Source organism: Gorilla gorilla, chromosome 4 (assembly GCF_029281585.2).
Source record: "Gorilla gorilla gorilla isolate KB3781 chromosome 4, NHGRI_mGorGor1-v2.1_pri, whole genome shotgun sequence".
NCBI lineage: Eukaryota > Metazoa > Chordata > Mammalia > Primates > Hominidae > Gorilla > Gorilla gorilla.
Window position 1 is genome coordinate 141,632,296 of NC_073228.2, and position 14,857 is coordinate 141,647,152.

The window sequence follows — 14,857 nt, forward strand, 5'->3', positions numbered from 1 at the left end:
TTACCAACAGGTCAGCAAGGAGTAGACAAGACCAAAGCTAAATTAAGGTCCACCCACACCTGTATCACCAAAATGCCCTCTCATATTCAGGAGCACTTGCCAAGTGCCCTCAGACAGCCAGGCAGAAACTGAAAAGGAACTTGAGACCCCAAAAAGTCAAAAGAGAAACAAAACAGCATCTTATCCAGAGGAATAAGGACTCTTCCTCTGAAGGTAAAAGAATTCACGCCAAGTAGATTCCAGAGTATAATCACTCATGCCATTTGTGTTGCATTTTTAAGCTTACAAAGTGCTTCATATCCATCATCTCCTTTGACTTAAGACAACATCCCCTGAATGGTAATAATAGCTCCCATTCCTTGAATATTTACTCTGGGCCAGACCCTGTATTCCACACTTCACATGTACCCTTGTCATTTAATTCTCACAACCCTGTAGGACTATTATTTCTCTTTTAAACATGAGAGAATCGAGGTTCTGAGAGTTAAATAACTTGAACCAAGGCCCCACAGTTAGTAAATGGCAAAGCTGGAATTTGAACCCAGGTCTGCCTGACCTAAGAGACCACTATTAGCTATACACAGAATGTACTACCCCTATCTTACTGTCTCCATTTTAGAGATAAGCTAATTGAGACAGAGAGAAAACGTAACTGGCTCAAAACTACTTGGAGAGCCAACCTCAGTGCAGAACCAGACCCTCAGATGCCTGGCCTAATGCCTTTTTCACCTTACCTCTGGATGAGGAAAAACAGCTTTGAACCACTAAAGAAAGATATTACATACAAGCTGGCATCCAAGGCTTCCAAACAGCTACTATAATAAAGTCCTTCCACCTGGATTCCTCTGGGCACCTAGCTTATCAACCAGGACTAGCCAAAGAATGCTCTTGGGGAAAGCTGGAAGAGTACCACTGGATCCCAAGGGAATTAAAAAAAAAAAAAAAAAAGGCAGGTGGGTGGGGGGCAGACCAACTAGAGCAACAAGCAGAGTGCTTCACACAGACCAGCACACTGGTCTCTGAGTCTTCCCATGAATCTGCAACCTACAACTGGTGCCCTCTGCTGGCAAAAGTATACATCTCTTCATAACAAAAGTAAAACCTAATTACTACAGCAGTGGCTTAAGAAGGAAAAAAATGTATGCTTCCTTCACAGACATTCTATTCAGGAATGAACATTATTTCTTACTTACAACTTTCCAATAGGCATATGCAACTTTAAATCGACTGCAATGATCCTCTCCTCTATCTGCTGCCCCTGCCTCACGTCTGCAGTTCTTTCTTTTCGGGATCCAAAGAAAATTGGGCTGTTTTACATAAAAAGGTAAAATATAAATAAATGATGCAAAGCCCTAAAGTCAAGAATACAGTGATGTGTATGTGGGTGAGATCAGGTCTGCACATCTAGCAAGTACAGAGAATTGAGGCAGGCACACACTTGAAGTGATATAAAACCCATGGGCACGTATGCTCAAACATTTTGGTAAATCTCTACCTTCATAAAATAGCATGCTTATGATTCAGTCAACTAAGTCTCACTGAATATCTACTATGCAGGCTGTACCAGAGAGTGACAACATAAATCCTATATTAATATAATTCCAAAGAGCATACAAGCTGTTTGAGAAAATTAGACATAGGCATATACGATGGTAAAAAGTATGGGAGTCAAGTACAGAAAAGGTTATCATGGAAACTTGGTGGGAGAAGAGGCAACTTCCAGTTGGGGATGACATGAGAATAGAAATAAATTGAGAACTTAATAATTCTATGGAGTTTTTAAAAGGTATTCATAATTGTAAATATTTGCAAATGGGTAATTTCAATGTCCCATGATTTCATTTAAAAAAGTTTTTTGGCCGGGCATGGTGGCTCACACCTGTAATCCCAGCACTTTGGGAGGACAAGGAGAGAGGACCGCTTGAGCCCAGTAGTTTAGAGACCAGCCTGGGGAACATGGTAAGACCTCATCTCTACAAAAAAAAATTTTAAACTTAACCAGGCATAGTGGTGTGCACCTGTAGTCCTAGCTACTTGGAAGGCATGGGCAGAGGGATCACCTGAGCCCAGGAGTTTGAGGCTGCAGTGAGCCATGATTGCACCACCACTGTGCTACAGCCTGGGCAACAGGGCAAGACCTTGTCTTTAAAAAAATATTTAAAAGATACAATTTTTTCATCCCGCTACTTTAATATACTTACATATTTATTATGTTAAATAATATATTTTTTCATTACAATTTCTATTATGGTAAAATATACATTAAATTTGCTATTTTAGGCCAGGTGTGGTGGCTCACACTTGTAATCCCAGGATTTTGGTAGGCTGAGGTGGGAGGATCACTTGAGCCCAGGAGTTCAATACTAGCCTGGGCAATATAGCAAGACTCCATCTCTACAAAAAGATTTTTTAAATTAGCTAGGTGTGGTGGCGCGTGCCTGTAGTCAGTTCTAGCTATGGGGGAGGCTGAGGTGAGAGGATCACTTGAGCCCACAGTTCGAAGCTCCAGTGAGCTATGATCATGCCACTGCACTCCAGCCTGGGCACCAGAGTAAGACCCTGCCTCCAAAAAAAGAAAAAAAGCCATTTTAACCATTTTTAAATATATGATTCATCAGCATTAAGTACATTCATAATGTTGTATAACAATCACCACTATCCATTTTCAGAACTTTCTCATCATCTGAAAAGAAATTCTGTATCCCTTAAACAGTAATTTCCCATTTCTATCTCTATGAATTTGCCTACTCTGGGTACCTCATTTAAGTGCAATCATAGTATGTCCTTTTGTGCAGGCTTATTTCACTTGGCATGTTTTCATTCATCTTGTAGCATATACCAGAAATTTATTCTTATGGCTGAATATTCCATTGTATGTATATACCACATCTTGTTAATTCATTCACCTGATAACACTGAGTTAATATTTCACCTTTTGACAGACCACAGTTAACATTTCCCTAATATTTGACATTTAGTTTCCAATTTTTTGCTACATCATAATTTTTATGCAAAGACTGTTTTCCTTTCAATAAATTTTTCAATAAACTGTTCTGTTAGGTTAAATTCCTAGTAATGGCGTCCCAGAGCATATGAATACTTTAATAGTTCTTAATAAATAAATCCATAATTTTACTCTCCTCATTTGCCATTTTTCATAACCTGATGGACAAATTCCAGTCAGCAGTTTGTTACAAATGTATAAAGTGTGACAAAACCAAATGGAGGGAAGCTTTTGGAGAGAGAAAAGGAATCAACAAAGCAGAAACAGCTCAGAAGAGCTCTCCACTAGACAGAGCTGGCTGACTTCTGTGACAGGTTGCCCAACTGCTCCTTCTATCCACAACCTGATGTTTTCCAATTAACTTGGTGACTCTTTAAAAAAAACAAAAATCTAAAAATCTACCTGTGTCAGGGATCCCCCGGACCAAGCCCATATTGAGATTTGATAGAAGGGCTCACAAAACTCAGCACTGCTAAGTATCGTACTCATGGCTAAAGTTTATTACAGTGACACAGTAAGTTTACACAGTTGGATCACACAGGAAAAAGACATAAGCAGAATCTGGAGGAATCCATGTGCAGGCTTCTTTAGGATCTCTCCCTCCCATGAAGATTCACACAGAGCACATTTTTATACGAGGGATGTTTCTGCCTAAGGACTCAGTATGCAAAGTTTTCATTGGGAGTTTGGTCATATAGACATCCTTTACCCGGCATGTACCAAAATTCCATACTCCCAGAAGGAAAGCAGGTGTTTAGCATAAATCATCTTGTTTGAACAGTCTAGGTGCAGTGAACCACCTTTATTAGTTAGTGAACAGTGAGAATACCCCTAAATCCACGTGTTCAGATAAGGGCCAACCATGCAAGTAGGCCACTCTAAAAGATACCAGCCTCAGGCCAGATATAACTTTTTCTGCACACCCCCAATTCAAGATTCATTTTGGCCAAAAAGCAGCATCTCTCAACATATATATGTAGATACCTATGGTAGAGTTGAAAAGATTGTGGATCACTTATACCTTATCCAAGTAGTTCTGATTGCTTTCCTTATAAACCTTCATTGAAAGCAGCTGTATGAAAGCAATAGGAATTTTGGGAAACACAGAATCTTTTAAAATTCAAATCAGATCATGGAACTCCTCTGCTCAAAACTGAAATGGTTCACCATTCATTTAGTAAAAACCAAAATCCTTACAACAACCTACAAATCCCTACATGATCTGGCCCCTCTAGCCTCATTATTCCTTTCCTCCTCTTCCTTCAGGTCCAGCAACCCTGAACAATTTGCATTTCCTCAGAGGCCAGACACAGTCCTGCCTCAGGGCTTTTGCTCTTCCTAATCCTCTACCTAGAATGCTCTTCCCATACCTATATTGCTCACTCCCACATTTCCTTCAAGTCTTTGCTCAAATGTCACTTTCTGAGAGACCTACCCATACCACCTATTTTAAAGTATGCTATCCTCACAAACATCCCTTGCAACAATCGCCATTCCTCACCCTAATTTTTTCTATACTTCTCATCTTCTAACATACCATATAATTGATTATGTCTTATTGCCTGTCTCTCCCCAGTAAAATATAAGCTCTTTGAGGGCAGGGATTTTTGTCTTTTTCTTCTGTATTTCCAGCAGAATCACCCAGCAGAAGAGTAACAAATTTTAACTTGACATAGTAAGAAACAGGGAGGCACTGAATTTAGGGATAGTAACCTAGTGCAAATAGCTAGATCTTCAAGTTTGGTGGTGTGGGAAGATCAAATCATAAGAAAATGTGAAAAAAGTTTTTTTTTTAATTTCACTGAAGAGATGACCACAGTATATTCAGTTATTGAAGAGTTTTAATAAAAGGAACTATTTACAAGGGTATGGGCACAGTTAAGGCAAATCAACAAGGTTTGAACCTTCTTGGGACTAGAGAATCTAGCAATAGGAGACAGTTACAAGAAGCCAGAAAAGACCTAGAGCTATAAGAGGGCCACTGGAGCAGAGCTGTGGCCACTCACAATCTCTTGCTAAGTATATGAGAAAGAGAAGGAGCAAATATTTCAGCCTCACTTTTCTATCACTGTCCAAACCCACCATGAATAAAGCCAGAAAAGAGAGTATGCAGTTCTTTAGTAGTCAGCCTCCCAGGAACACAGAACAAGAGAGATAAAGATGGAAAATAGATCAGGAAGGGCAAAAAGAATAACCAGCACAATGGCCATTTTGTAAAGCTATATGCGCAAGACACAATGCTTCAATGTGCTACCAGCATCTTCAACTATGTCCAAATCTTCCCTCTAAATCTTCTCTTCCTATTACCAGTGGCATCACCATCCTCTCACACAGTAATTTTGATTAATCTACTCCCTCATTCTTCATATATCCAATCATTTGTCAATTACGCTTTCACAACTTACCTCAACTTCTTTGTCAGTCTATTTCCATTGCTCTTTGTTCATGCTCTCATTCTCTTACCTGGTTAACATCAGTTGTCTTAGCAAACCTGCCACTTTGAAACAACCCCCACTGCCATTTATGTTACTCAGTGCTACTGGACTAATCTTTGTGAATTAGTTTCACTGCCATTATTGTTGCTCAAAAACCTTTAATGACTTTTACTGCCTACCGTAAGTCCAAACTCCTTAGCCTACTACTCAAAGACCTCAGTAACCTGGTTCCAACTTAATTTTCTCAATTTATTTCTCACAACTCTATCTTAGTACAAATTAGACATTTGTTAGCTGGAAGTCAATGAAGCTTAGTAGAAGGAGCGAAACGACTAGAATTGGTCAAACTTGGATTCAACTCTCAGTTCTACCATGTCACCAGCTGGGGGTCCTTGGGAGTTACTTTTCTGGCATGAGATTTAGCAACCTTATCTGTGAAGCAGAAGGTTACTGAATGATGCAATGAGAACATTTGTAAATGTACCTAGTGTTTGGCATCCAATATGCATACTTCTCCAAATACGCTCCGTGTTTCTGCCTATCTGTCCTCCACCTAAAATGCCCTCTTTCTCCTCCCACCTTCTCTATAGGACCAATCTTTTAAGGTTAAATGTTATATGCTCCACAATGCCTCTCTTGATCCTTCTTCCTACCTGAAGTCACCTCTCCTCAACACTCACGTTATTTATACCTTCCTAATATTAACAAATACTTAAAACATTACAGATGGCTAACAATTCATCTCTCTCCTACTAGAGTTGAAGCAGCAGTGATTTAGAGAACTACCACATGGAAGCTCACCCAGCAAGTAAAGAGCAAAGCCTAAAGACCATGCATGTCTCGGGTACTAAGATATAAAAGTATGCCTTTTGCTAGTCTGTCCCACCTCTTCATTAGGGGCCATATAGTAAGATTACTGTGTACCAGAGACTACAGTAAGCCCTTCTTTATATGCATTCTTTCATTGAATCTGCCCAACAATCCTATGTAGCAGGTATTACCATAGCCTATTTTTTAGAAATAAGGCAAGTGAGGCTCGGGCCAGTTTGTCCAAGGTCACAGTGCTAGAAAGTGACTGTGTCAGGAATAGAATTTGGTCTACTGGATGCCCAAATTTACGTCCTTAAGGGCTATGAAATATTAAATCAGACACCCACTATGAAGCAAATTACATTTGCAATGTAAGCATCAAAGACAAAATGCACCTTTGATTTCTAAAAAGTAATCAATTAAGGATTAAAGAGTCTTAATTTTCATCAGAGAATGTACATTCAATGACAATAGAACTAACTCCAATTTGGATGGTGTGAACAATATGAGATTGTGACACAATGCTGTAAAGGAAAAGATGCATTATCTCAAAATAAATTGAATTCCAACCAGAACGCAAGGTGTATGAAGATAGCAACCATGTTTGTCTCACTGCTGTGTACCTCCACATCATAGAACTGTCTTACACAAAGGTGCCTAACACCCAATGAAATTGACGATAAACACTGGGAAATAAGCACACTGTTTAAATGGCAAAAGTTTACACTTGAGAACTTTATAGCAGGAAATGATAGCTATTTCAGATAGATTTTTTAAGTAAACCATACAAAGTGGTAAAAGAATTAAAGAGACAAAGAAAGCCTGCCTGAATAGAGAAGGAAACAGTTAAGAATAACTACCAAAGGTGTCTTCCTGAATCCTTTCCCTCTCTGAAGGTTCAAATCATCTGGCTTCAAATGAAAGTAAAAAAATAGGTGGAAAATAGAGAATTGCCCTTCTAGTCTTCCTACTTTGGAATTCCTTTTTAAATAGCAGCTTTCAAATATCTTTTTATAATAAATGTTTTATCTTGTAACATTTAAATTCTCATTCAAGGCAAATATGAAGTTCACTCAAAAGCAGGACAGCTAAGGAGTTATTTGACTAGGCAGTCTTTGTTGCTGTTTCAAAAGGCCAAAATAAGGCTGAGGAGGAAAATTTCCCCAATGATCACTCTTCAAGTGATTCAATAAATTGGTTACGATGGAGAAAGACACTTAGCCTAAGTGCAAGTGCTGTCTTTTTGGGTAAAATCCGTGTAGTCTAGATGCAGTTCTGCTCAAAATCCAACATCCAAATGCCTATCTGCAATCAGCAGACGCGGGCAGACAAAATTTAACCTAAAATGCAAACACTCAAAACTTAAGCACACTTAAAAGGTAAACTAAATAAGTCTACAAATCCAGTAACTGATACAGTCACTTCTGGTTTTGAAGGAAATCATAAATGCAAAATTCTCAAGTATCCTCAATCTTTTAGGTTTACTCAAAAACGAAAATTAGATTTGAATATGAAACGTTCCAAATCACTAAGTTAACAATGGGTGAATGGGTACAATCAGTATAGTCATTCTGATTTGATAGTTATCACTGTGAACCTTAACCACTTGCAGGCTTTTTCTTTTTTTTTTTTTTTGGATACAGTACATCAGCACCAATGAGAGCTTTTTAAATGACCTGAAAAACACTACAGATATTCCAATCAAAAAATCTAAAATGCTCCAAAATCCGAAATTTTTTGAGTCCAGACATGACATTCAAAGGAAATGCTCATTGGAGCAGTTTGGATTTTACATTTTTGTATGAGAGCTGCTCAGCTGGTAAACATAATGGAAATATTCAAAAATTGAAAAAAATCTAAAACTCAAAACACTTCTGGGCCCAAGAATTTCAGATAAGGGATACTCAACCTGTATCATCTCTAACAGCCTTTCAAACCACTTTGAACTAATGACTACTGAATTTATACTTTTAAAAGAATGTAAATGCAAAAGATCTTCACATTAAGATGAAAAATAGGAGGTTCACTTTTATTTTGCTAATCCGTCAAAATACATTCAAGCATGGCACAAAAATTATATTCAACACTAGGTTCTGTACCACCTGCTCCCATGAACTCTTAAATCTCAATCATGTTCAGATAATTCTCATAGGTGGAAGGGGTCAAAACATACAACCAATTGTCCCTCCTCCCCAAGTCCCACATGCCAAAATGTTTGCATATAACTGACAAGAGGAACCCAGAAGTGACTAAATACCACTATGCTTTTTTCTTCACTACAGTTTATAGCAATTTTAAGGGTAGACACATGACAATGAAGTGTTAATATACCATGAACAGAACAGGTTGCCTTCCTAATACACAGAAAATCCTTTTACATAATTCATTTGCAAACTTTAGAAGCCACTATATTCCCATGTTGGGAATATGACAACAACCTTATTAAACTGAAAACCCTGAGAAAGGTGTACTATTCCAATTGACACAGATCTTCCCACCAAAACTGAGTAAGTCAAGCAGAGTAGTATTTAACAATTACAACGAAAAATTTCAGAGAATCATTTTCTGTATCCTAGAGGCCACTCTACAGCCACCAAAAAGCTGGACCAAATTACCAAATGAAGTAGCCCACATGTAATTTGTGTAACACTAGAATTAAAAAATAAGACAGAAATGTATGGAAAATGTAGAACTATTTGAGAGCAAAGGATTTGACTATGTATTACCTCAATGTGCAAAAACATCCACCCCGTTTGTCATAGATAACACTATTTGTACCAACCATCCGCTACCCTTTGTCAAAGTGACTACTGAGCAGCTATAACCTAGCCTAATAATCTTAACCTTTTTTCTTACTTCTTTAAAAGCCCTGCCAATCAGGAAAAAAAAAAAAAAAAAAAAACTGGCAAGAACTAGACCTTAGGAATTGAACACTGACAAGAAGTTAAAAAATGGTTCAATATTAAAATATTTTAAAGCCCAATCTTTCAGAAAGCTTCTTATAGCTTTGAGCCTTCAACGTCAATATGTAAGTCAAATATTTAAGTTAAATATTAACATCAAGTTAAGCATACTAGATTAAAAGGTACTCTGAACCCACCCACCAGGTTATACATACTCTCACTCAATCATGTAAAGAATTGAATTCTTTATTTGTGATATCCATAAACGTTGCTATTCTCTATTTCTATCCAGAAAGGCAATTTTCTCCTATTATCAGTTTTGTTCTTCTCTTATAAACAACAACTTGAATGCTATTGCAGGAAAGGGCTACAAATATACATTTGTTAACCAAGCAGAATACACAGACATTTTGCTTTACAACTTGCACCTAAAATACCAGTATACGTAGCTGGTTCATTAGTTGTCATAGCAATTTAGGGCTATTGCCCAAGCTATGCATAGCAGTTTACATTTTCAAACCTCATATAGAAAGGGCTATCGTGATATGAACTGGCAACTACATTCCTGTGAAGCCCATCTCAGTTACAAGCAAATGTGTAACTTCCAATTCTGCAAAGAATTTTGATGGCAAAACTTCCAAATCTGATGCAATTGTCCTAAGCAAGTTTTTAAACAAATTGTTTCGCAGCTACTCTGCCATTCTGCCAGTAGATGGTGCTACAAAGATCGGGAAAAGGATTTCCATGAGGCCAACAGTTCGGATATAGGGAAAAAAAAAAACGTTTAAACCTGCTCTGAAAGTACAAAAACGCGTTTCAGGGTAAAATATAACCCTTATTTTTAACCATTCATTACAGACAAACCAGTAAGAGGGATGAAATTAGGCCATCTGAAAAATTTTAAACAGTTTATATGAATGACATGCTTAACACAAACTATATAGAACTACACAGTACACAGTTTGAAGTAAATTGTCATAGAAATGACCAACCATGTCAAGATGATAAGCAATTCGCTTAGTACAAGAGATGGATGCACAGAAACTTAAAAGAGTTTAAAAAGCCACATCCACCACTTCAAAAGTTTTGCCTGTAAGGGATATAATTCAACACGCAACTAGCAGGGCAACAGGAGAGGGGAAAAAAACCACAGGACCTCTTAAGTTTCTCTAAGTACACATCAAGAATAAAGAATTAACACGTAAAGTCTTAAACAAATATCCCTTAAAAAACGGTACGGAATGGATCCTAGAAAAAAAATGTTAGACATGTACGGTCAAACACAATGATTTATTAAAAATAAAACGTAAAAATGATTTTTGTACATATGCTTCCAAATTTCAGGCATGGGATCCAAGTAGATTTCATAGAAAACGCTGTAGCCAGGTTATCAAGTCCTTACAACAAAGTAAACTACCCCCCACCCCAACCCCCACCCAGGTTTTGCTACAGAATCAGCAAGTTCACTCCCTCCCTCCCCCCAAAAAACACAAATTAAAACAAGACATTTTGCTAGTATAAAAACGACCAAGGTCCAAGTAATAATAAAAAAATAGAGTCCATCAATGACTGTAACACAAAAATGTGTATGTGGGGCCCAGTCCATCTTCAGAGGGAGAGACAAGAGAGGTGGCAGGCAAATAGAGGAACACCCCCAAGGGTAAGCAGCCTTAGAAGTGGCTCCCCCAAGGGCAAAACAGGGAAGGCGGTGTGTGTGAGGGGGTGGGGCTTAGGAGTTGACCCCACTTGGGCTGTTGAAAAGAGCTACCCCTATAGCCACTCCCAGGCATTTTAAATTTTCTTTTAGAAGGAGCTGCCTCCATAGCCACCCCCACCGCCATAGCCGCCTCTGTAAGGTCCACTATTACTGCGACCGCCCCAGCTACTGCCTCCGCCGCCGCCGCCGCCGCCGCCGCTCTTCATGGGCCCATAGGAGGACTGATGCTGGCTGTAGCTGCCGAAGCCGCCGAAGCCGTTACCGTAGTCGCTCCCACCGTAGGACGAACCGCCGCCGCCGCCTCCGTAGGCATTGTAGCCGCCGCCACCGCCGCCGCCGTAACCACCGTAGCTGTTGTAACCGCCGCCGCCGCCCTTGGAAAGGCCGTTCTGGTCTCGACCACCGCCGCGCCCCCGGCCGCCTCGGCCGCCCCGGGAGGATCGGGAGCCGCCTCCACCCCCACCGGAGTAGATATCCTCCTTGGGGACTGCCTTCTTCACCTCCACGCGATGGCCCTGAATCGGATGGAACTTGACCACCGCGGCCTTGTCTGCCGCGTCGTGATTCTGAAAATACACGAAGCCGAATCCACGCTTCTTGCCGGACTGCTTGTCGGCAATAATCTCGGCCTTTTCCACGGTGCCAAACTGCGAGAAGTGCTCGATCAGGTCGCCCTCAGCCACGTCTCCTTTAAGGCCTCCGACAAAGAGCTTCTTAACCTTGGCGTGGGCACCGGGCCGCGCCGAATCCTCCCGGGACACCGCCCGCTTCAGCTCCACAGTGTTGCCGTCCACGGCATGGGGCGAGGCGGCCATGGCGGCGTCCGCCTCCTCCACATTGGAGTAGGTCACGAAGCCAAAGCAACGGGAGCGCTTGGTCTGGGGATTCACCACCACCACGCAGTCCGTCAGAGTCCCAAAGGCCTCAAAGTGGCCGCGCAGGCCCGACTCACTCGTCTGCACATTGAGGCCGCCGATGAACAGCTTACACAACTGTGAATTCTCCATCTCCAAGGCCCGGGCCTTGCCCCCGCCCTGCGAGCTCCGAGGTTTCGCCGTCGCCGCCGTTATCGTTGGTTAAGGCCTCTACACAGCTTGGGCCCAGCCGTTGCCGGAGCCACCCCCGCCGGTCACCGACGGGGAAGGGAAAAAGGGAAGGGGAGGGAAGGAAGGAAGAGAGGAAGGGGGAGGGAAGGGGAGCGGTGCCGGCTAAAGGGCGAGCCGAGGAGACTGGAAGACAACCAAGGCCACCGCTACCACCGCCGCCACCTCCGCTCCCCTATCTGGGCACCACACAAAGAGGCCGCTGAACGCGCGCGCACCCTCCCCGAGGCGTGCGTCACCGCGGACGTACGGCAGCCTAGGGCTGACAGCCAATCCCCGCCTTGCTCCCCTTAATCCCGCCTACCGCGCCGCAGCGCCGCTCTAGATCACGGACTCCCCGCCCTCCGCGGTCTATTCAAGCCCGCGGCCTGTGCCGCTCCCGCTTCCGCTTCTGCCAGCCCGCTTTCATTCCCGAGCGCCCCACCGTCCCTTGACATGGGTCCCTCCCTGCCCTCCGCGCACCACCGCGATTCATTTCCTCCTAGCACCGCGGCTGTTCCCAGTGTTTCTCCCCCTCCCCTTTACTCATCCCCCTCGCCCAACTCCGCAGTGGCGTTCGCGCCAGCCCCTTGAGAGACATCTGAGTTCAGCCAATCACCGTGATCCCCTCGCACCCACTTCCGTTTTCGGCAGCTGTTGGACGGGCGCGCTCCCCGGAGCGCGCTTGCCCCGGCGCCCCCGGCGTGCAGAGCCTGCCTACCACCCCCGCGCCTTCTCCCGCCCAGGGCTTTGCGGGGGAGAGAGCAGGGGGCGCGCTGGGGGCCATTCCCAACGGATGCGGCCTGGGGCGCCACGCGCGGGCTTTTTGAAAACTTGACTGTTGGGGTTGGGGGCCCGGATCTACCCGCCGCCTCTCCGCTTGTCCGCTACACCTGGCGTCCCCGCCCCACCTCCCGCCCGCACAAAGATGGAGGGCAGAGGCCTGGTCCACGAAGGCGGTTATTAACCGTTTACAGTGGGCCCGACGTGCGGTTAAACTAAAACTTTGCCACGTGGCCCTGCGCAAAAGCGAGCCCGAGGCGGCGGTGTGAAAGACAACACGGAACCAAAAGAGCTTCAGACATTAGGAACCAGACGAGGCGCGACATCCCTGCCTCCTTGCCACCCTCCCGCCATCCTTGAAGCCCTCCCACGATGCCCTCTCAGAGGAGGCCCTTTCAGGTCCCCTTGGCACATTCCAGCAGACATTTTCATTTAACCTCAGTGAATGGTTTTTTATGTGTAACTATGTGTTGCTTTCTTTGAACTAGAATGTTAGCTTTTTTGTTGTTGTTGAGATGGAGTTTCACTCTTGTTGCCCAGGCTGGAGTGCACTGGCGCAATCTCGGCTCAGCAACCTCCGCCTCCTAGGTTCAAGCTGTTCTCCTGCCTCAGCCTCCTGAGTAGCTGAGATTACAGGCGCCCACCACCACACCCGGCTAATTTTTGTATTTTAGTAGAGATGGGGTTTCACCATGTTGGTCAGACTGGTCTCAAACTCCTGACCTTAGGTGATCCATCTGCCTCGGCCTCCCAAAGTGCTGGGTTACAGGCGTGAGCCACCGCGCCTGGCCTAGAATGTTAACTTTGCTTTTTTTTTTTTTTTTTTTTTTTGAGACGGAGTCTTGCCCAAGCTGGAATGCAATGGCACGATCTTGGTTCACTGCAACCTCCACCTCCCGGGTTCAAGCAATTCTCCTGCCTCAGCCTCCCAAGTAGCTGGGACTACAGGCGGGCACCACCACACCTGGCTAATGTTTGTATTTTTAGTGGAGACGGGATTTCACCATGTTGGTCAGGATGGTCTCAAACTCGTGACCTACTGATCCGCCCGCCTCGGCCTCCCAAAAGTAGAATGTTGGCTTTTTAAAGGTGTTGGTTAGACGAATGTTTTACAGAGAGAGAGATCATATACCCCTAAGTTACTGCTTTTAGTGCCCTCACTCAGATGGGAATGGAAGAAAATTACAGTGGCTTCCATTTATTGAGCCTTTGTGTGCCAAGCAAGATACATGGGGTGGGACATAGTTAATATGAGGCATTACGTGACCAAAAGCCTCCAAAACCATATGGTAAACGCTGAAGAAGTTAAGAGGAATTCCTCACTGTATCCTCAAGTATTCAGGAAAGATTTAGGAAAGAATTGGAAGTTGCACTGAACCTCAGAGCCAAAGACTAGTTAGTATCCTAAGCAAATTAAGGCTGGAACAGAAAACCAAATACCACAAGTTCTCACTTATAAGTGGGAGCTACACATTGAGTACACATGGACACAAAAGAAGGGAACATTAGACATCAGGTCTTTTTTAAGGATGGAGGGTGGGAGGAGGGTGAGGACTGAAAAGCTACCTATCAGGTATTATGCTGATGACTTGGGTGACAAAATTATCTACACACCAAACCCCCAAGACTAACAATTTACCCACATAACAAACCTCCACGCGTATCCCTTGAACCTAAAATAAAAGTTGGAAAGGAAAAAAAAAAAAAAGATTTCTATAGGGAGTTTGAGCAAAATCCAGAGGGAACATAAGCTTCAAGAGACAGGGAGTGGACCAGTTAGTTTGAGAGAAGCAGGCAGTTTTAGATAGAAAATAGTAAGAGGTAAGATAGGTTGAGGGTCTTTGGTACTATGAAATGATACTATGGAATGTGCTGAATCTTAGGTTAAGTAGTTTGGATATTGTAACAAAGGTAAATAGATGGGCTAAGGTTTGAGGGTAAACTAGTCTGATCTATCACTTACCCTATAACCATCCAGTTATGTGACTTTGGCTAAGTTACTTAACCTTTTAAAAAATGTAATCAGTTTTATTATCTTAAAATGGGAATAATAAAACATCTTTCTGTTGTAGTGAAAATTAAATGAGATTGTACATGTAAACATGTATACATGCCTGGTACAC

The 14,857-nt window shown here is 42.6% G+C and overlaps 2 protein-coding genes across 4 annotated transcripts in view; both read right to left on the bottom strand.

Annotated features, from left to right (window-relative positions):
- KLHL3 (kelch like family member 3) overlaps positions 1-14,857 on the bottom strand; it is a 276,374-nt gene that overhangs the window by 124,961 nt on the left and 136,556 nt on the right. Inside the window, exon 1 of one of the 3 annotated variants that reach the window (XM_063706795.1) lies at positions 1,194-1,282. The exons of the other annotated variants lie outside the window; for them this stretch is intronic. The gene's annotated coding sequence lies outside the window, so the exon portion shown is untranslated. Of the gene's footprint in view, positions 1-1,193; positions 1,283-14,857 lie in introns of those variants that run through there. 3 annotated transcript variants of the gene reach the window in all.
- HNRNPA0 (heterogeneous nuclear ribonucleoprotein A0) lies at positions 9,383-14,802 on the bottom strand. The gene has a single exon (XM_019026342.4). The coding sequence runs from the start codon at positions 11,874-11,876 to the stop codon at positions 10,956-10,958; it is 921 nt and encodes a 306-aa protein (XP_018881887.2). The 5' UTR covers positions 11,877-14,802; the 3' UTR covers positions 9,383-10,955.